This window comes from Suricata suricatta, chromosome 15 (genome assembly GCF_006229205.1).
Source record: "Suricata suricatta isolate VVHF042 chromosome 15, meerkat_22Aug2017_6uvM2_HiC, whole genome shotgun sequence".
NCBI lineage: Eukaryota > Metazoa > Chordata > Mammalia > Carnivora > Herpestidae > Suricata > Suricata suricatta.
Window position 1 is genome coordinate 17,993,267 of NC_043714.1, and position 23,336 is coordinate 18,016,602.

At 36.3% G+C, this 23,336-nt stretch overlaps 1 protein-coding gene across 1 annotated transcript in view; it reads left to right on the plus strand.

Annotated features, from left to right (window-relative positions):
* C15H8orf34 (chromosome 15 C8orf34 homolog) overlaps positions 1 to 22,523 on the plus strand; it is a 387,313-nt gene extending 364,790 nt beyond the window's left edge. Inside the window, 2 exon segments of the mRNA XM_029923568.1 lie at positions 19,477 to 19,536; positions 22,358 to 22,523. Coding sequence (XP_029779428.1) covers positions 19,477 to 19,536; positions 22,358 to 22,365 — 68 coding nt within the window. The 3' untranslated portion in view covers positions 22,366 to 22,523.
* The last annotated feature ends 813 nt before the right edge of the window (positions 22,524 to 23,336 follow it).

The following is a 23,336-nucleotide window of genomic DNA, read 5'->3' on the forward strand; positions in this document are numbered from 1 at the left end:
CAGGGGCGTCTGTGTGGCTCAGTCAGTTGAGTGTCCGACTTCAGCTCAGGTCATGACCTTACCACTCATGAGTTTCAGCCCCACGTCAGGCTCTGTGCTGACCGCTCAAAGCCTGGAGCCTGCTTCAGATTCAGTTTCTCCCTCTCTCTCTGCTTCTCCCTGGCTAGTGCTTTGTCTCTCTCTCTCTCAAAAATAAATAAACTTAAAAAAAATTTTTTTAAATAACTCAGGTCACAGATTTGAATCGACTGGGATACTGTTTGGTGTTCATATTCCTGGGCTTCACTTCAGACATATTGAATCAGGATCTCTGCATGGGACTCTGAATTCTGCAGGTTTAATTAACCCCTCAGGTGGACCTTGATTATTCTAAAGATTGGAAACGACTGGAATGAAAAGTCCAATCAGAGGGTTGTGAATTGTTTACATAGTGTTGTTAGATTTTAGACCTTATTTCTCTAGGCTACTTTTCCCATCTGTAAGTTAAGTTTGGATGTAAAATATGAGAATGGAGAAAGAAGGCTGAAATTTGGAGGAATAAAAGCAGAGTGAAGTTGAGGTACAGGCCATCCAGTCAGTAGGTTCATTATCTACATGGATACAAAGTCATAAAAGAGTGATCATCAAACCAGCCGGCACCTTCTAATTATACTGGAACTGTTAAAACTTGAACAGCTAAGGTAAAACAAAGAAGCAAACAAAGAAAAAAAAAAACCAAACAAATGAAACAGTAGAGATGTCCAAAATAAAGGAATAAGAGCCAGAGTAAAAGGAACTAATGGAAGCGTGACTCATGGAGACATAAGATTTGGATTCAGGTTATAGACTCTGGAGTCTGAGTTCTCAAGAGCTGTTAACAGTCGGTGATTTGGCCCTGGGTCTGCATAAGGCAGGGAAGCTGGTCTGATGGCACTGTATAAATAAAGCCTGACACCTGGTGGAGCTGCTCAGGTGTGAAACAGAAACAAAATACCTGTGCTCTCCAATTGCGCAGAGCAGGAAGGAGTTGTCTATCTGTTCTAGACTTTGGATGAAAATGTAAATGTGTTCATCAGAAATCAAACTCTCAGGTCTGTACTTTGGTGGTTGGGTCCAAAGTTAAATTATGTATAGTGTTAGGAACTCAAAGATATGATAAAAATTGGGCAGCGCTATTGGAATTCATATCGCCGCATATATGAATGCAAGAGCTGGGGCGTTTACAACTCTCAGAGTTTTGAGAATTGACTCTGGCTTAAAATGAGCTCTCCAACACCATTGAAGACCCTTGTATATGCTGCATTGTTTCCCTCTGCTCTCAAGATTCTTTCTGGGTCTTTCTCTTTTGATAAAGTGATATGTTAGTGTGGATATCTTTGACTTTATCTTATTAGAGTTTCTTAAGTTTCTTGGATATGTAGATTAGTATTTTCATCAGATGTGTGACGTTTTCAGCCATTATTTCTTCAAAGATTTTTTTCTGATTGCTTTTCTCTCATTGCTCTTTTTGAGACTCTGGTTATATGTATTTTGGTACATTTGATGGAACTGTGCATTTTTCATCCTTTTTTTTTTCTGTTCCTCCGAGTGGATCTCAGTTGACCTATCCTAAGTTCTCTGATTGTTTCTTAGGTAAGCTCAAATCAATTACTCAGCCCCTGTAGTGATTTTGTTTCATTTTAAATCCAGAATATCTATTTGTTTCCTTTATATTAAGAGTCTTTAATTGGTGAGAATTTATTCTGATAATTTCCTTTATTTAACATGATTTATTTTAGTTCTTTGACTATATTTATAGTAGTTGATTAAGTCTTTGCTCAGTAACTCCATCATCTGGGCTTTGGCAGGGAGTTTCTAATGACTGCTTTTTTCCCCCTATTTATGGGCCATAGTTTCATGTTTCCTGGCATGTATGACATCATGATTTATAAAGTATCTCACTTATTTTTGGCTTGTCACAAACTGGACATTTAATATAATATAATGTGGAAGTTATTGCTCTGGAACTTAGACCTTCCCCCCACAGGGTTTGTTGCTGCTTTTTCCTTGTTATTGTTGTTCTTACTACTTTTTGTTTAATGGCTTTCCTGAACTAATTTTATAAAGTCTGTGTTATTTTTTGATTCAGCTTCTGACGTTTCTGCTCGGCGCAGAAGCCAGCTAACGACTGGCCAGGGTGTTGAGGCGTGCGATGCGCACTGCCGCGCTCACACAGGGCTTCTAGGTCCACCAGGGGTGAGAGGCGGGGCCGGGTTAGGGTTTTTCCTGGACAGACGCAGAGTACTACACCTGCATGTGTACTTCTAGATCCTCAGGACTATGTCAGAGCTTTTGAAAGCTAATTATGGGCATCTTATCTGCTAAATTTTTTATTTTTGTAAATTTCTTGTTTGCCCCAACTGGTATCACTGCCTCGGGTAGCTGCTATGTAAAACTATTGCCCCTAATTGTTTTTGACAAATGTCGTAGGGAGTGACTTTCTCACTGAGTGAGCTCTAATCCAAGGCAAATAAGGAAAAACACTGGAGTGAGGATTTTGCAGACAGCTTCTTACTAGGTCAGATAGTGACAGTTCTCTAGAGATGGGACATTTGGGAGGAGCTCCAAACCCATTCTGCCTCCTCTAGTAGATCATAGGCTTCTTTTTTCATAGCTACTATCATTGTGAGGCTGCTGGTTTTCAAGGCTACTACAGACAGAGAGAAGGGTCTTGATACTGGGTAAGGTAAAATTTCACACAGCTCACTGTTCTTACTGAGACTCAGCTGCTTTTCTTTAAAAAATGTTCTACGGATTATTGCAAGCCTTTGGTTAATTTCTAGAGTTGCAAAAAGTTGATTTTGGTGGTTTTTGCTAGTGTTCCCATTGCTTTTTAGAGGAGCAGATTTTTGGAGATCCCTACACCTTCATTCTAGAAGTGCTTCCCCTCTCCTATTTTTCCTGATTTCATCAACATAGTTTTCTCTTTGAAGAATGGGAGTTCATCTTAATAAGGAACTATAGTACAATATATCTGTTTCTTTAAGTCCTAATTTCATGATAAGCTATTAACAACAATTTTGAAGTAGAATAAGTTTTGGGAATTTATATATCATTATATTTGAGAAACTCTCAGGTGTAAGATATAGCATTGATATAACAACATTTCAAGAGGAATAAAACAGCTCTTCACTTTTAAATGCACAGATCGAGTGTAATCAGCATCCTGACTTAAAAGGAGAGAAAATACGGTTTATTGTTGACTTGAAGAAATACTAAAAGTCTTTTCTAAAAGTCACTGAGTGGTCTTACAGCAGGATCTGCTTGACTGTATATAGTCCAGAGTTTTCTGCATATTTACTTGAGCTCTTTTTGCAGAATGCTTTTTCTTTTTAAAGTTTGTTTGTTTGTTTGTTTGTTTGTTTGTTTTGAGAGAGAGAGAGCATGTGTGAAGCGGGGAGGAGCAGAGGGACAGGGTGAGAGAATCCCAAGCAGACCCTAAGCCATCAGCAGAGAGCCCGACAGAGGGCTTCAACCCAGGTACCATGAGGTCAGGACCTGCACTAAAATCAAGAGTCTGACTCTCAACCAACTGTACCACCCAGGTGCCCCTACCAAATGAATATTAACTCCTATTTGCTTATAATTTTCAGAATGCCTATTAATTGCTGGAAGAATAAATGTTCTCAGATTTTAGCAAGTGCTTATCTAATTTAATCTAGTCCTTTGAATCTCAGTTCTCTTAATTTAGTGAAGAAGTTGGTTCTCTAAGAGATTGGAGGTTTCTTCATGTCATGTCAATAGAAGAGGCCTAGAAGATAATCAGACGTTCTTGTTTGGACCCAGGGATGTTTACTCTTATTGCTTCATCCTTTACTCATGACCTCCCTTAATTCCCTTTACCAGGGGTGACACAGTATATTCTGGGACTCTTGAGAGTTAAACTGCTTGGACAAGTAAATGGGGCCAGGATTCTACTGTCCACTCAGGATGTGGTGTGACCTTTATTTTCCTTAACCTAACCTCAGGTTATTTCTTTCCAGGTATAAATCTGAGATTTATATTTGAGCAATGCTTGAGGCAGTGGTGTTACTGTACCACAGCTGATTATCTCACCAGGCCCAAGAGAAGGTACTAACATCCTACCAAATGAAAGTGTAGAAAGGGGTATGTTTGGGAGCAGTGGAATGTCGATAACACAAAGACCAAAATGAGTTAATTAGCCACTTGAGTCAGATGGACATTAGGACTTCATGACACGTGGAACTCAAATTTTAAATATTAGGGTTATGACTTAGAAATAGGGACTGGGAATATATACCTCAGGAGATAAACAAAATAGGACTTCAGTATTTTGTTTTATTTAAAGGTCAACTAGGTTATCTTACGCAATACATGCATTTGTAGAGAAAAGACATATATACTTTGGAAACCACCAAGAATAAAAGATAGCAATAGTAACAGTAATATATTAAAATGGCACAAGAATAACTAGAAAGATGAACTCTTAAAGTAAAATGGACAAGAACTTCTGACAAACTGTATTAGGTTATTTTTGAAGACCAAAAGAAATCTTGATGACTTTTAATCTCACTTTTCACATTCAATCTTCTATGAGTGTTCAGAAAATTCTAAAGCTTTTCTTTAAAAAATCAGGGTATCTGAACTCATAGTAGGCAATAAATCCTATAAATTAGGTATTTGCATATTTGGTACCTGTTATCATCACACATACTTAAAGATTGATTTTTAGCCAACAATTATAAAAGTAAGTTAATAATTACTGTTAATTACCTGGTACAAGCAAAATATTATAATGTCAAATTATAATTTTCCATTATAATACTGTTTGTAGGAATTAGTTTGGTTATAAATAAGTTTTTGCAATTTCTAGAGGCCATATGCTTCTGAATTATTCATGTGGCATTCTTCCTTTGAAATGTTTCCCATGTCTGTAGAAAAACCCTGATATTATGAGTGTTTCAGTTGATTTCTAAGCTCCTAGAAAAAATGTAAAGGGTAATATTTAATAACATATAAAATTTAATCTCACCAAATAAACTATTATTAAGTGTAATGGAAAGCTGTGCTCTGTGATACATAAGGTTAGATGCTTCAGAATAGATACAAAGCTTACCTGCTTTATTTATTGAAATTTCCTTGTCATATGCAATAATAGTGGTCAGAACATTCCATAATAAGTATCAGAGAAGACTGTATGTAAACAATAGAACCCATCCTTTGTGATACAGAATTCTTTGGATTAGAGTATTATTTGAAGTTGAATTCTTTAAAACTGAAAATAGGAGATATATGGTCCAATTTGGGGTTATTAAAAAAATCAAAATTATAAATGAGTTGCATATGTTTTTAATCCTTTTACCAAACACTTCTTGTTTGTCTTGGAATATTCTTATATTTGCTCTAGGTGTAGCCTGAAACTACAAAATATAATAAAGAAAACAAAATGAAGGGGACTCTGTTCATTCTTTAACCTTGATGGATTTAGCTTATAGGCAGTATTCTTTTAGATGGGATATATCTTTCACAAATGAGAAGAATGTATTGGCTGGCTGAAAGTAAAACTTATTTGTTCTTAATGCTGTTCTGTACATTTTCAGTAACTGCAAGAACTTCAGCATGTTTATATCAGGCAGACTGTTCCATAATCTTTTCTGGCTTGTTTTGCAACATTGAGCTGCTTCATCTTCACAAAGTAAATGGACCTTGACATTTTTGTCCCAAGCCAGGATTTTTATAGTTAAGATTCTCCAATATGTTACACATGCTCCCTAGACCAGATTACCACCTTAGAATGTCCTTAGAATCATGTTTAAGTACCTTAAAATTCATATATATGAAGAGAAACTGCTATGTGTTGGGCTCTATTTCATGGGAGATACAGAAAAACAAGAAAAAGGTTATGATCTATTTTCTCTAGGAAGTTAAATAGAAGTGCATAGTAGCATAAGGTATACTCTTTAGGAGATAAATAGAATGTAAAGGAAGCCAAAGGAGGGATATAGTGCATGAAATTAGCAGTAGCAACATGAAGAAATGGTGTTTGAACTAAGAGATAGGTAAGATTTTGAAGTACAGAGATGGACAAGAATGTCGTATGAGCAAGAATAACAGCATGGGCAAGGACACAAGGATAGGAAGAGCATTGGTTATGTTTGGTGGCCCAGGGAATTGGCAATTCATAATTTTAGGGGAAGACACTAGACACAGATCAGGGAGAAAGGTAAGTCATGATAAGAACACAGTGGGTGCAAATTATAAGGATAAGAAATGTGAATTAGTAAAATGACCAGAAGAGAAATCTTTACACAGGAGGGAACTCTGATGAAAACATTCATATTCCTAACTTTGGGTAACACTAACACAAATGACAAGGAGGCCATGTGTTTGGCCTTTTACATATTTCTTAACTTGATGAGAAGAAAAAGAGATTTTTTTTATTAAAAAATTTTTAATGTTTATTTATTTTTTGAGAAAGAGAGCACACATGTACAAGCAGCAGAGGGACAAAGAGAGAGATTTTCTTGGGGCAGCTGGGTGGCTCAGTTGGTTAACCATGAGACTCTTGTTTGGCTCAGGTCATGATCTCACGATTTGAGATCACACCTGCGTTGGTATCAAGAGTCAGATGCTTAGCCAACTGTGCCACCCAGGTGCCCCAAAAAAGTTGTTCTTAAACTGTCTGTGCACTAGTGCTATTTTAAATAGAGATCATCATCTCCCAAGACATACCATTTTTAAAAAACTGATAAAGTTGTGGTACACATAAATACACACACACACACACACACACACACACACACACAGTGGAGTATTACTCAGCCATCTAAAAGAATGAAATCTTGACATTTCAATGACATGGATGGAGCTGGAGTGTATTAGGCTAAGCAAAATGAATCAGTAAGAAAAAGACATACTGTTTGATTTCACTCATATATGAATAGAATTTAAGAAACAAAATGGATGAATACGTGGGGGGAAAAAAGAGAGAGAGGTAAACTGTAAAACAGACTCAAACTGAGGATTGTGGGAAAGGGGGTGAGAGGGATAGAGTAAATGGGTGATGGGTATTAAGGAGGGCACTTGTGATGGGCCCTGGTGTTGTATGTAAGTGATGAATCACAAAATTATGCCAAAACTAATATGACACTGTATGTCAACTAACTGGAATTTAAATAAAACCCTAAAATAAAAATAAAATAAAATGAATCTCTTGTAGGCAAGATAAATAAATAAATAAATAAATAAATAGCTTTTAAAAAGTTATCTTCTCTCCTAGGTCAAGAAGGTAAACATGAAATATACTACAGCACAACTTATAGAAGGAAAAATAAATCATTGTTGAAGTGCATTTTACAACTTTGTTGTTTTGAGTGTTGTTAATTAAATATCAGTAAATATATGTAACTCGAGCTTATAATTTTAATTCCTTTAAAGGATGTTATTTTTTTATTTTACGTACTACACTCAGTGCTCATCACAATGCCCTCCTCAATGCCCATTCATTTAGCCCATTCCTGCACCCACTTCCCTTCCAGCAACCCTCAGTTTGTTCTCTGTATTTAAGAGTCTCTTAATTGTTCACCTCTCTCTGTTTTTATCTTTTCCCAAAAAAATTTAATATTTATTTATTTTTGAGAGAAAGAGAGAGACAAAGTGTGAACAGGGGAAGGGCAGAGAGAGAGGGAGACACAGATTCCAAAGCAAGCTCCAGGCTCTGAGCTGTCAGCACAGAGCCTGATGCGGGGCACTAATTCACAAGCCATGAGAGCATGACCTGACCCAAAGTCAGATGCTTAACTGATTGAGTCACTCAAGTGCCCCTTAGTTTTATCTTATTTTATTTCTTCTTCCCTTCCTCTACATTCACTCTGTTTTGTTTCTTAGATTCTACATATGAATGAAATCATATGATGTTTGTTTTTCTCTGACTGACTTATCTTGCTTAGCATAATATACTCTAGTTCTATCCACATTGTTGCAAATTGCAAGATTTCATTCTTTTTGATCACTGAGTAATATTCCAGTGTGTGTATGTGTGTGTGAGAGAGTGTATGTGTACATCTTTATCCATTCATCGGTGGTTGGACATTTGGACTCTTTCCATAATTTGGCCATTGTTGACAGCACTACTATAAACATTGGAATGCCTGTGCCACTTTGATTCAGCATGTTCGTATCCTTTGGATAAATACTTAGTGCAATTGCTAGATTGTAGAGTAGATCTGTTTTTAATTTTTTGAAGAACAATCTGGCCCTGGACTCTTTTTGTTGTGAGGTTTTTGATTACTGATTCAATTTCTTTACTGATTATATAAAACAAAATTAATTTTAGAGTCAACTCTTACCTGAAGTCTCAAAATGTGCATGCTTTGTGTATTTTTTATATTAAACTTCTTATCAGCAATATGGTTTGCAGATGTTGTCTCCCAACCTGTAGGTTACCTTCTAATTTTGTTGTTTCCTTTGCTGTGCAGAGGCTTCCTAGTTTGATGCACTCCCACTTACTTATTTTTGCTTCTGTTGCTTGAGTTTTTGTCATATTTTTAAAAATTATTGCCAAAACCAATGTCAAGGAGTTTCCTCCTGTTTTCTTCTAAGGGTTTTACAGCTTCCAGTCTCATGTTTAAGTCTTTAAACACTTGAGTTGATTTTTGTGTACATTGTGAGATAATGATCTAATTCCATTCTTTTATATGTGGATACATTTTTCCCAAAACCATTTATTGAAGAGACTATCATTTCCCCATTGTGTATTGTTGGATTAGTGGACCATATATGCTTGGGTTTGTCTTGGGACTGCCTATTCTATTCCATTGGTCCATGTGTCTATTTTTATGCCAGTACCATACTGTTGGTTACTGTAACTTTGTAATACAATTTAAAATCATGAAATGTGATGCCTCCAATTCTATTCTTTCTCAAGATTGCTTTGGCTATTAAGATTATTTTATGTTTCCATAAATATTTTAGGATTGTTTTCTATTTCTGTGAAAAATGCCATTGAACTTTTATAGAGATTGCTTTGAATCTATGGATATTTTGGCAATATTAATTCTTCCAGTTAGAATTAAACTAGAGTGCAAGACCAGGTGGCTTCCCAGGGGTGTTCTACCAAATATTTAAAGAAGAGTTAATACTTATTCTTTTGAAGCTGTCCAAGAAATGAAAATGAAAGGAAAACTTCCAAACTCATTCTATGAGGCCAGCATTACCTCGATTCCAAAACCAAAGACCCCACTAAAAAAGAGACTTACAGACCAATTCCCTGATGGACATGGGTGTAAAAAATTCTCAATAAGATACTAGCAAGTTGGATCCAATAATACATTAAAAGAATTATTCACCATGATCAGGTGTGATTTATTCCTGGGATATAGGAATTTTTAAAATTTCTGATTCAATTTTATTGCCAGTAATAGATCTGTTGAAAATTTCTCTCTCTTCCTGATTTAGTCTTGGGAGGTTATATATTATATCTTTTAGGTTGTCCAATTTATTGGCATATATTTTTTCATAATGTTCTCTTATAATCATTTGTATTTCTGTGGTCAGTGGTTTTTTTTCTCCTTTTTCACTTCTGATTTTAATTCCTCTCTCTCTCTGTCTCTCTCTCTCTCTCTCTCTCTTTTAGTGAGTAAAGGTTTATCAATTTTGTGTATCTTTTCAAAGAAACTGCTCCTGATTTCATTGATCTATTCTATTTTCTTAGATTTTATATTTTAAATTTCTCTTCTAATCTTTGTTATTTCCTTCCTTTTACTGCTTTTGGGTTTTGTTTGTTCTTCTTTTTTTTTTTTAACTTTTTTATTTTTTTGGCTCCTTTAGGTGTAGGTTAGGTTGTTTATTTGAGATTTTTCTTGTTTCTTAATGTAGGCCTATATTGCTGTAAATTTTGTTGGAAAAGTTTTTGCTACATCCCAAAGATTTTTAACTGTTGTATTTTCATTTTCATTTGTCTCCACATATTTTTCAATTTCATCTTTGATTTCCTGGTTCACTCATTCGTTGTTTAGTAGTATGTTAATTAATCTTCACATATTTGTCTTCTTTCTGGATTTTTTCTTGTGGTTTATTTCTAGTTTTATAGCATTGTGGTCAGAAAAGATGCATGGTTTGATTGTAATCACTTTGAATTTGTTGAAACTTGTTTTGTGGCCTAACGTGATCTTTTCTAGAGTAGGTTCCATGTGCATTTGAAAAGAATGTGTATTCCATTATTTTAGGATGGTATGTGCTGAATATATCTGTTAGATCCATCTGGCCAAATGCATCATTTAAGGCATTGTTTCCTTGTTGATTTTCTGTTTGGATGATCTCTCCATTGATGCAAGTGTGATGTTAAAATCTCCTACTATTATTGTATTAATATAAATGGCTTCCTTTATGTTTGTTATTATCTGCTTTATGTATGGGGGTGCTTTCATGTTGAGGTGCATAAATATTTACAATTACAGTATCTTACTAATGCATTGTCTCCTTTATGATTATGTAGTATCCTTCTTTGTCTCTTGTTATAGTCTTTATTTTAAAGTCTATTTTGACTGACATAAGTATTGCTATCCCGGCTTTCTTTTCACTTCCATTTGCATGATTAGTGCTTTTTCATCCCTTCACTCTCAATCTACATGTGTCTTGAGATCTGAAATGAGTCTCTTGTAGGCAGCGTATAGATAAGTCTTGCTTTTTAAGCCTTTGAATTCATTTGTATGCTTCCTCTGGTCTATTATTTATTCCCTCTAGTGTATTTTTAATTTCAGTTATTGAACTCTTTTCTCTCATTTGTACTTTTTTATGTGTTCTCTTGTTTTTAAGGGTCTCACTGAGGTCCTCCACTCTTTTCTCCACTTTTCCCAAGTCCAGTGAGTATATTATGACTATTATTTTAAATTCTGTATTGTTAATTATCTCTGTTTCCTTTACTCTCTTGCTGTGATTTTTCCTGTTCTTTCATTTGGGACATAGGCCTCTATCCTCATTTAGTCTAATTCTCTGTATCTGTTTCTATATGTTAGGAAAGTCAGTTACATCTCCTGCTCTTGAAATTAGTAGCCTATGGAGGAAGTCCTGTATGCCCTGCAGTGCGGCACCCTCTGTTCCACAGAACCTGTTGCTTCAGGGAACTCTCCTGCTGTTGTGGCTGGCCACTTTTCCTTCAATCCAGTTGTTCGCAGTGGCTCTCTTTGCCTGTCGTGGTCAGTGTTTGGTTCCTGCGGGGTTAGTGAACCAGTCAGGGGCTGCCGTGGGCTTGAGTTGGGTCAGACTCAATGTTGCCAGAGTTGTGGTATCCAAATTTCTAGGCTGGGGGTTACAGGAAGGAAATGGCACCTGCCAGCTCTTTTGTTGTAGGAGGAATCTTTCAAAGATCCCTACCCTTCTAGCATAGGCTCTGAAATTAGTAAAAAACAAAACAAAACAAACCCTTCCTATACACCCCAGGTTTTTTTTCAAGCTGCTGCTTTTATGCCTATTCTCAGTGGGGCTGTTTGTTTTGCTATCTTTTTAAGAGTGAAGAATTAGTTTCCTACTGTCCTCTATCTCTCCCAGAGCCATGCCTACTGATTTTTATATTCCAGCTGTTAAGCCTCACTGATTATAATAACTTGAGAGAGTAAGCCCCTTTGGTTTTCAAAGCCAAATATTATGGGAATTTGTCTTCCCAGTGTGGGTCCCCCATGCCTGGGATGCCTGATATGGGATCTGTTCCTCTTTCCTCTCTGCACCCACTGTGTCCCTCCCACCCCTAGAGAGTCCCAAGGGTCTGTTTGACCCCCAACAATATCTCTCCTCTGTCTACACTCTTCAGTATGGCCTATTCTCTACGTTTAGTGGTGGAGAGTCTGTTCTACCAGTCTTTAGGTCATTTTCTGGGTTATTTACATGATGTGGGTGAGCCAGGTATATCCCTGGTAGAGGTGAACCTGGGATCCTCTTACACTGCCATCTTCCCTGGAAGTCACTGTTGACTGAATCTCGATTCCTTTTTCCTTGACCCAACTAATATTAATCTTGATTTGTGATTCTTGGAATGAATTATCTTTGTATTAAATTTCTTTATTTCTTCTTTATTTTTTATGGGTATTTTTTCTGGGTGTAAAAACAACACAGCTTTTTAAAAAAGATTTCAGCACTTTCAAAATATCATTCCATCAGTTTGAGAATCCGCCAGTTTATGGTTACTTCTTCAAATGTTTTTAAAATTTTCATTTTGTCCATTATTTTTGCAGCTTTACCTTGAGTAACCTAGATGGCCTATTCTCTGATATATGTTGGGTTCTTTGTATGATAAGTGATAAGAATGATGTATGATGAGTGATAAGAATGCTTCTAAATCTATGTAGCTTTTATATCTTTGGCAGCTTTGGATTTTTCATATTCTTTTTCTCTCAAGTCTTTGGCTTCTTTTCTAGTCACCTGTTCCTGCATTAAAAAATCAACCCCCCCCCCCAAATCAACCAAAACATTAAGTATCTCAAAAGAACAACCATTTATTTAATTCATTCATGGGCAGTTTGGCCAGGGTTCAATAAGAAAGGCTTATATCTTTTCCATGCAGCATTAGCTGGAGTAATTTAAGCAGGGGCGGAGGCTAGGACAAGATAGGAACTTACATCATTAGCATGCTAATTGTCCCTGTTGCCTGAGAAGTCATTCAGGACTGAAGGTCAAGGACCTTGATTCTCTCCATATAAAACTTTCATCATGCCTCTCTCCATGGAATGTTTAGGCTTTCTCACATTATTGTAGCTGCCTTACAAGAGTATCACCCAAGACAGGAAGTGGAATTTCTCCACTGGAAACTCACAGCACTACTTCTGCCATTTAGCTGCATATGCAATTTCAGAGTATTTTTTTAATGTTTAGTTTTATTTTTGAGAGAGAGAGAGCATGAGCAGGAAGGGGAAGAGAAAGAGGGAGACAGAGAATCCAAGCAGGCTCCATGCTGTCAGCACCGAGCTTGATGTGGGGCTCAAACTCATGAACTGTGAGATCATGACCTGAGCTAAAATCAAGAGTCAGATACTTAACTGACTGAGCCACCCTGCAGTCACAGATTATAGATTCAAGGTCACAGATTATAGATTCAAGGTCAACGGACATCGTTCTAGCAAGTTGGGAAAATGTAAAAGAATTTGGGGGTTATATTTTAAAATTATCATAGCCACCTATTAACATGTGTTAGATTTTCTAACTATACATAAAATGTGCTGCACTTCTATTTTCCATCCATTTGTTTTCTGGTATCACCCTGGATATTACATTCTGATCTATGCTCAGCTTATTATTTCTCTTGCTAATGCTATCAAATCTGCTGCTTTACACCTATATTAAAAACTTGAGAAGATTTTAAGTGGGCTTTATTCATTGAGAAGGCTGGTTTATTTCTATTTGCCTTACTCTTACAGTGTGGCCATTCAGAGCAGCAACCCCAAACCTCGGGAATTAATCTGAGTCATCTTCCTCAGTCAACCTGGAGCCCCAATATTTGTCTTATCTGCCTATGAATCTTTGCCAGCTGTCAGACTCTCAGGAATTTCTTCTGCAACTGGTAGATAGATACCTTTAGAGGAATCATGTCCTCAAATTCCATGCTCATTTTTATTTATTTCCTATTCTTCTGGATATTGACCATTTACTACTTTATTATTTTGAAAGATCCCTGATGCCTTCACAGAGGCTTTAAAAAATATTAGTTAGTTCTAAGGTTTTACTTTTAGGCCAAGCATACATCATATAAAATGGCTTCTATTTATGCAAAAAATGACAATTTATTTTTTATCCCATGAGGACTTCCTCTTGTTTCTTATTAGGTTTCTATTTACCTTTACTTATGTTATTATTAATGACATTGTGTTTTTACTCCTGTGTGGAAAATGTTCCCAAATACTTGCTAGGTTCTCACTATGACTGACTAATGGACCCAGTTTTTTATTGTGAGTATACACATGTGTCATTTAACTTTCTCAGTGGGAGGCTAGTATTTTACCTAGACATTGTGATGGAGTGGGGAAAAAACTAGGAGTCAGAAAACTCTGAGGTCCTCCCGCTTTCTTCCCTGTGGTTCCCGAGCTAGGAAAGTGCAGAACAGGTCTCACACTCAGGTGTGTCTACAGTTGCCTAGTTCTCAGGCTTTAACTATCAGAGGAACATTAACTACATGGGAATGAAACAGAATGCTTTCCCTCAAGATTCTCTGCCAAACAATGTTTGCCTTTTACTTACTAACCAGGAATAATTTTATCTTTTCACTTAGGAAGCCACAGTTCATTTGTCTGATTTTCTTAATTACTCTATGGCTTTTGCATTCAGCTTGCCGCCTCTAATAAAGTATGCCTTGGAACTAGCAGAGGAGAGAAGGATTTTATATTCCCACTTTGGGGTCGAAAGAGTGACCTCCATTTTGGGTGGGTTCATAGGTGACATGGTAGTCTTATTTTATGCAATGGTCTGGTGTATTCTACCAGGCTGGAAGTGTTCAACTCACATCTACTACTTGGGGAACCCGCATCACTGATCCCAGCCCACCTTGTTATTTCACTCTCTCTTTTCTTCCTACTTCAAACTTAAGTGCTTATTTGCCTCAAACTAAAGGGAAAAAAAATCAAAGAACAAACAATTTCCTCCAGAAGACACTATATTTCCACTGTCTGAGCTAGACTAAAAGTTGACTGGCGTAGTCTCCTAAAAAGTAGTGCAATATGTGTTATAAAGATCTGACCGGAAATTATAGCCTAAAGATAGGCATTGTGGCTGAAGAAACCACTTGTGTAGGTATAATAAAGAGGGTATAAGAAGAGGAGAGGAGTGGGGCACCTGATGGCTCAGTCAACTAAGCGTCTGACTTTGGCTCAGGACATGATCTCATGGCTCATGGGTTCAAGCCCCATGTCAGGCTCTGTGCTGACAGCTCAGAGCCTGGAACCTACTTCAGATTCTGTGTCTGCCTCTCTCTCTCTCTCTGCCCTTCCCCTGATCATATTGTCCTTCTCTCTCTGCCACTCCCCTGATCACATTGTCCTTCTCTGTCTCTCAAAAATAAATAAATGTTTATTAAAAAAAAAAGAGAAGAGGAGTTCTAGGAACTTCAAGAACGTGGCATAATAAATCTTTTCACTGAGAAAGTTAGTATATATTCTAATAGAAAAATGATTTAAAAATGAATTAGGAAAATTGTCACATTAGGCTAACATAAAATAGAACTACAAAGTCTATTTGAGTAATTAGTATTGTATCATTCCATTTTTCCTTAAAGCCTATTGTGAGTAATTGACATTTTAAGGCTTATATAGAAACACATGTATCTTCAAAAGAAGAGAAAATGAAAGGGGACTGACAGTTATTACATTTTTGCTGGTAGGTGCTATGTAGCATCGCCTTTAATCCTTGTGACAACTTAATATGTAGGTGATATTATTGTGGTTTTACAAACTCAGATCCGTTAAGTATATCTTTTCCCAAAGATACACAATTAGTAAGTGCAATTTACAGTCTAGCTCAATCCAAAGCCATATGTTCTACTCCAAAATGTCATTCCATCTCTGTAAGCTAAAAAAAGAAGGGCGAGGGAATGTGTGTATAGACAGTATCAAGAGAGGAATTATTTCACTGACCTGAGACAGAGTTTGTATCATAAAGAAAGTGCTGTAAAGCATAAAAATAAGAAAAAGTGACATATTAAGAAATAAGCAGTAATACATTTGGGTAGAAAATCTGCTTTTAATATAAACTTCAGCTTTGATTTAGTTAAATTCACACTGTGTTCCAAATTGTTATCCATAGGCAAAGTCATCCAGAAAATTAAGGGAGGCATACATGATAAACATAAAAATTAAAATTTTGACAGAATAAAATAAACATTTAGTAACTACATTAAGCATGTTTAAAATCCCATAGTTAAATATTAAAAATAGAACAACTGTTCAAAGCGTGCTGCCAAATTTCTTCAGAATGAGTTGTTTTGAAATGTTGACTAAATATCCCAAAACTATATATCAACTGCAGTATAATTAAACATTCTTCAGACCAAAAACATAGCTTTTCTTTATATTCTTAAACATATGTAATGTGACTTTCCCTTCATATTAGGACACGAAGGATTATCCATTTGTTAACATTTAAAATTTTCAGGTTTCTGCTAGTTATGTCAGACTTTATAATTTATAAATTGCTTCCACATATTTAGTCTCCAAAATTAACCTATTAGGGAATATTTCTTCCTATTTTATATTGTAACTATTCAGCACATATTTATTTAATAAATATTTATATATTTACTATTGATTTACTTAATAAATATTTACTGAATGAATTGAATGAATGAAGGACTGAAATAATTTAGTCCATCGTGGTTAAGTGATCTTTGAAGATCACTTGCAAAGTGGCCAACCCTAAGTCTCTATCTTCTGATTATTCAGGGCGGCCACAATGTCTAGAGATGAAGACAAATAATAAGTGGTTTATCAGTCTACACAACAAAATGTAATATGTTCAGTGACATTTCAAATGTTCAGTGTGTTGTTCCTCAGCAGTTGATAAGTCAATCAGAGCTGAAATGAACAGAGAGCATTAATGCAATATTTACATCAATCCCTACATGTCCCGTGTGGTCCCTGCCTCACGTGATTTGTGTGGCTGTTTTTCACTGAATAACCTGCACCAATAGCATTTAGGAAGAAAATAAGCAGGTTCTCATCTGTAAACAAAAATATTATCTTTATATCCAGACTTTATGGCTACTCTCTCGCTTGATTTTTCTCCCCCCGCCCCCAAAGCTGCTTCATTTCTTACATCCCCCTAAGTAGAGGGAGTCATGGGCCCTCCTCTGGATAAGCAGTGCTGTTTCACAGAGGGAAGCCAAGTAAGGCTGGGTAACTAAGTCGGTTGCCATATAAGAACAAGGGTCATGCAAAAAGTTCATTTCAGAAACTTGAGATCAGTTAATTCTGTCTTTTATTTCTGTTATCCTTGGCCACTTTGCCTTGCCCCCCTGCCCCTTATCAAAATAAAATCTCCTCACATATTTGTTTTCTTAAGGACTGTGACTCTATTTCCCAGATCTTTCCACTGTGCCCCATGGAACTGGAATTTTATTTGCAAAGTGATTGTCTGTCAGTACGATTCAAAGAACTCTCTTCATGTTCCTCCCTGTTTTGGGCCTTATTTAAAATGGTCCCCTAGAAGACACGGCTTCCCTTATAGCCTTTCCTAGGGGAGACTGTCTTTCTTTCAGGTGCCGTGCGACAGGCACCATGAAGTAGCATTACCATTCTACCTGAAATTCCCCTCCTTTATAGGCACATGCCGTTTGTCCGGCTGTCCTGTTTCTTCCCTTGTCACTATAATCTTAGCAGTCACTCCTGTTCTTTCATGTGGGGTGCTTACATTTGATTCATTGCTTTTTTCCTTGCCCCAGTCTTACCATTAAGAAAACTGAAGTCCTACCTGGGAGACATATCCAATGTTTTCCTATTATAATTCTTTGGCCCTCTCAAATGTAGTGATCCTCCTCTAAGACCATGCTTCCTGTGTTTTTCTTTCTTTCATTCTTCCTTCCTTCCTTCCTTCCTTCCTTCCTTCCTTCCTTCCTTCCTTCCTTCCTTCCTTCCTTTCTTTCTTTCTTTCTTTCTTTCTTTCTTTCTTTCTTTCTTTCTCTTTCTTTTTTGTATAATGTGCAATAGCATCCAACTCTAAAATCTTAGACTGCTATAATCCATTCTCTGTCCCAAACCTTCTGCCCTTAAGATTATGTTTCCTACTAAACCTACACTTCAGTTATATTTTCATACCTAGACCCTTTACTGCTCCTTTTCCTTCAAGCATGTGCGATTACAGCTGGCTTCATCCTTCACCCAAAAGTCCATGCCACGCAGAGTGATACACAAAGTGTGGTCCACAAACAGCAGCAGCAGCATCTCTTTGGAAATTACAAGAAATTCAATTTCCTTAGACCCACTCCACAACAACTAAGTCAGAAACTCTAATAGTGAAGCACAGCAACTTGTGTCTCAAAAAGCCTTCCAGGTGATTCTGACATACTTAACATTTGAGAACCACTAATAGAGAGCATTAATTTCATTGCTCTCTTGCAAGCATCTTTACTATCTTTGGGTAGGAAAAAAAACATTCAAACATGAATGCATCATTATTTTATTCAAAACCCTTCCATGTGTAAGATTTCTAAAGGTTTATCAAGTTCTCCAGCTTTATTCAGCATCCATTTTCCACATATAATCACCACTTTTGATCCAATTTTTTTGTAGTTCCTATTTATCTGAAGTCGAAAACTGCAAAACTATCTAAGGCCTACTGCTTATTGATTCTTGCAAAGGTGTTTCCTTTATAATCATCCTTTGTGGGGGATACTGGGCTAACTTGCTCAAAGTCATGTACATATATAGGTAGGGGTGAAACCAGAATTGGAACTCAGGTGTGTCTGAGAACAAAATCCATGCTTTTTCAGTTTTGGTGCTGAATTATGTGAAAGAGCAATCACATAAATATGAGTCTTTCATTCTAGTTGAAACACTCCTTACCAATGGATCCCTACAGATTTTTTAAGAAATGAAGTATAGAAAATCTATTACCAAATAACTGATAAATATCAAGTTATGTAGGACTTCTAAGAGCCCTTAATATGCTAGTGTGTAAATTTTGATCCTCCCAAAAGCAGATATGGTATGTTGCTGTTCCAAATTCTGTAACCAAAACCATTTTTTTGGTGGATCATTTATATCAAGCCACACAGGACTAGCATTCCAAGATCTGTTTTGGAAAACTTGGACTTTATTTCCTTTTCTTCAGGAAATGTGATTTGCTCACCTCCCATAATCCCTTTATTTCATCTGCTTTTATCCTCCATTCTATTTCCCCACTCTTTTAAACTAGAATACTCTGGTGGCTTTGCCCCACTAGCCACTGCCCTTTTTCCTCAGGGGTATGTTCAGAGGAATTATGTTTAGCATGTGATGTTATGTACCAGGCATTGTGCATAGAGTGTAGATGTGTTGATATGCACTATTTTTATAAATCTCATCATAACTTTGTGATGATGATGTTAAATTGCAAATGTGATCGCACCACAACTCTGTGATTGTGTATATAACCAATCCTGACTAAGCTGTGGCAGGGTAGTGACCAGAACAGCATTATTTTCTTGCCTAACTCATGCTGGCCTTAAGAAATGAATGTGATTTATGTGAGATCTTCTTGAAGTCAACATGTATGGTTATAACACTGTCTGGAGGGCATCTTGCCCTAGATTTTATTTCAGAATCAGCAGAAGTTTAAGTTGACAATGACCAGTCTATGGAATAAGAATACATACACGGGTAAACAAGTTCTATGTAATCACAGCTCACTATATACTTCTAGTGTAGTTTTTTTGATATTACATTCAATTCCTCTTCACTAAAAATTGTTCAAACCACTAGGGGATTGTGTTTAATAGATTTTTTCCCCCTAGTCCAGCATATTCTCTCTTTTTCTTTCACTGTGCAGGTTCTGCTGACCTTCTCCTTTGTGTGCCGTGCTCCTCTTGTCCTGCCCTGGTCTACTCTGGTATGTTTGCTCAGGGCACTTAATACCAATGTCAGGTAATTATCGGTACTATCTTCAACTGCTCAAAGTCCACATTTGTTTAATGTGTTGTTCTCATGACCTATAATGATAAGGAGATTTCCCTCCTACTCAGCATGTTTCCTTTCTCTTCCTGTGATATTCTACAGATCTCAGGCTTCTCCCTGAGTCTGTATTCTCCCACGTTGAAGAGAATTTGAATCCTTCCTCCTTTGCAGGAAAATCAAATTTAGATATATTTGAGATGAAAACATATTCCCCCACTGTGAATATCATGGACTTTGTGACACCCTTAAATATATCTTGGAGATACAGAATCTCAAAATAATTTTCCATCTATGGGCATGAGGTTACTCTATGAACTGGATAATTTAAAATGGAGGATTTGTAGTTTCTTCTCTCACGTATGTCACAGAGAGAAACAAAAGTTTGAGTTTGTCTTTAGCACTCACAGGATCACAGAATATCAAAATTAGAAAGAACCATCTCCTTCTCTCCCAATTTAATGCTGATCTCTTCTCCAGAATGCCCCTACCAAATGACCATGCAGTCTCACTTGAACATCTGGAATAATAGGCAGTACTCTACCTCCTGTGGCTGCTCATTCAGTTTTACTCTGGTCTAATTGCTCATCAACCCACCATTAAGAAATCACCTAAAGAGATAATTTCTGCACTGCATCACTGTGTAGGTAGCAGAATATTATGTTCATTGTGCATGTTTTATAATAAAACAAAAAATGTTTTATATTAAGATAAGGAAAACATGTAGAAAATGTGAACAACCAAATGACCAATAAAAGATGATTTATTTAAAAAGCATAGCAATTTATATAATGAGTACTATACACCTTATGAAGGTTGAGATACATATTCACTGGATAAATACATATAATTATCCTGATACTAACTGGATCTCTCTATGTATATCTATATATATTCTGTTGTGGAAACATTTTTATAATACTGTTACATCAAATGAGTTACAAAACAGTATATTAAATATAATTCATCTTCTGTTATATACAATGGATAGACACACACACACAATCATATATTTACATCTGCAGAATACTGTCTGGATGGTTACAAACAGAAATATCTTGAAAAGATACCTGCATCCCCATGTCCAGTGTGGTATTATCTACAATAGACAAGAATGGAAAAACCCCAAGTGTCCATCAATGGATGAATGGATAAAGGAAAATGTGGTATACATCTACAATGGAATATTATTCAGCCACAGAAATGAAACTTTGCCATTTGCAACAACATAGATGGAACATGAAGATGTTTTGCTAACTGAAATAGATCAGACAGACAAAAACAAATACCATATTATCTCGCTTATATGCGGAATCTAAACAACAACAGCAGCAGCAAACACTAAGCTCATAGGTACAGAAAACAGATTGGTGGTTGCCAGAGGCAGGGATTGGGCAAACAGGCGAAAGTGGTCAAAAAGCGCAAACTTCCAATCATGAAGTAAATACGTCATGGGGATGTCTTATACAATATGGTGACAAAAGCAGCCAAGTAGGCACACAGTGTTGCTTAAGTTGTACAAATTGTTTAAAACCTACTTTAAATGAAATTACTCTCTCGTGCTCCAAAACAAGAATCCTTATAGTTGCCTTCTTTCTGGTTCTTTTTGTAAAACAGACAAAAATTTTATCTTTCTTCCACATAATAAATCTACCATTGTAGGAACACAAAAATCATGTTGTTCTCTTCATTAGTCCTTTACATGTTCTTTGTATGACACGTAGGTGTATAGCCTTTCTACCCAAGAGATCTGAATAAGTAAATCATCCATTTGATTGATATTTAATAAAGACCTACAACAAAACAGAAACTATGCTAGAGAATGACATGTCACTATCATATGATGAAGTCATATACTGAACATTATTTACGTTAAAGTCTCCTGATTATTGTTATATAAGCATTAGGGTGATATCAATGCATGTAGCAGGAGAACTGTACCTTGACTGTTCCAGGTCGAATGGGCCTGGAAAAAGTGGTATTTAAGGCTAAGTCCTAAAGGCATAGGAGTTAGTTAAATAAAGGAGTTATCTGGAGTTGGTTAGGATAAGTGAGGCATTCCAGAAAGGGAAAAGTACGTGCAAAAATAACTGGACTGCCTTCTTTCCTCTTTTTCTTCCTTTCTTTTCTCCCTCTTTACCATCAAACAAATAATTATTGAGCAAACACCATGTGCAAAGTATACTTTCAAGTACTGTAAGTTGGAGATTCATTTCTTTCAAAATCTTTATGGTCTATGAGTGAATCAGAAATATTAAATATAACTGAGGTATGAAGCAGAAGAAACATATCAAGTGTTCTAGAAGCATGGATAGTTTCCCTTGCCATCCTAATCATATGCTCCTAGGAAAAAAATAAAGGAATTTTTTTTTTAGGCAAGAAATATGGGCACATAGTTCCAGTGCTGAAGTGTAAGAACTTGTGCAGCCTGATCCATCTTATGCTTCTCTAGCCTTCTAAATTCAGCTTCCATAATTCCTTTCTAGATAGTAATTGTGTACATACCTCACAAGTGTTTCTCATTGGCCACATTTAGAAAGAAAACATTCTATTTTACCAGTCCAAGATATCTGTAGAATATCTACATCTACATCGTGGCAGCAAAATATAGTTGACAAATGTAGGACTTAGGTCAGTGCCATTGTAGAAGTTCACACAGGGTGTAGGAAAGCATTAAAGTCCCTGACTTTCTTTTTAATATGCTGCACTTTAGATGTACTATTAAGCACATTATCCTTTGTTTTGTTTCTCCCCTACAGGTTTGTGAAGCAGGCAGAAGTTCCAGGTGGTCCTTAAAGAAATTGCAATTATTCAAATCCTTATGTATAGTTCTAATTTTATTTACTATGTGTAATCATTTAGAGAATGGTTATTTTTATAATATCGATAATAAACAAGAACTCTTGTGACCAGGGGGTGCCTAAGTGTGCAGTCAGAGAACACTAGCCCCGGCAAAGGATTCTGGGGTGGTCAGGATGTCTGCTGCCTTTTGACATGGGTAGTGTCCTGGGTTGAGATTACTTTATACCTAGTTATTAAGATTACTATTTGATACATTAAATATTGCCTGATTCAAATAACTTTGCTTAAAATTTTTCTGTATTTTAACTTGTGTAGGATTTTCTACTTCTTATATTTTTATAATATTTTCTCATTTTTTAGATTAATAAACATTATACTTATCCTCATGTGCCAGGGTGTGCCATTTAGGTCTCTCTGGGAGTTAGCTGTGTGGTGTCATCACCTGCCATGTGTGTTTTGTGCAGCAGCAAGAAGCATATTCTCTGCCTCGGCTCCTTCCTATGATTATCTTCCCTGTTCCTATCAAAGAAATAACTGATGTTAATTGAATAAAGCAAATCAATAAGGAATGAAATGCATGCCCCAAACATATGTGATGAAAATTGTTTGACCATTTATCCAATTATTGAACCCAATTAAGGTTATCCATTTTGCATTTGATGTATGCTCGCTTCTGGAATATATTCTGCATTGAAGCTAAGTGAATGGATCTAAGTAAATCCATTGAGTATCTCTATTGTCTGTTTTATCTTATTTGTCTTAATCTAAGTTTGCTTTCTGAGCCTTTAAAGGCATATGGTTAAATTATAAAATTGCCTGTATTACTGTCAAAAAAGCAATGTTAAAGGCCAGAACATGGCTAAAGAATAAACAGATTCTGATTGTATGAATGAAGTTATATTCCTAAATCAAGTAATATAATAAATTTTCCTACAT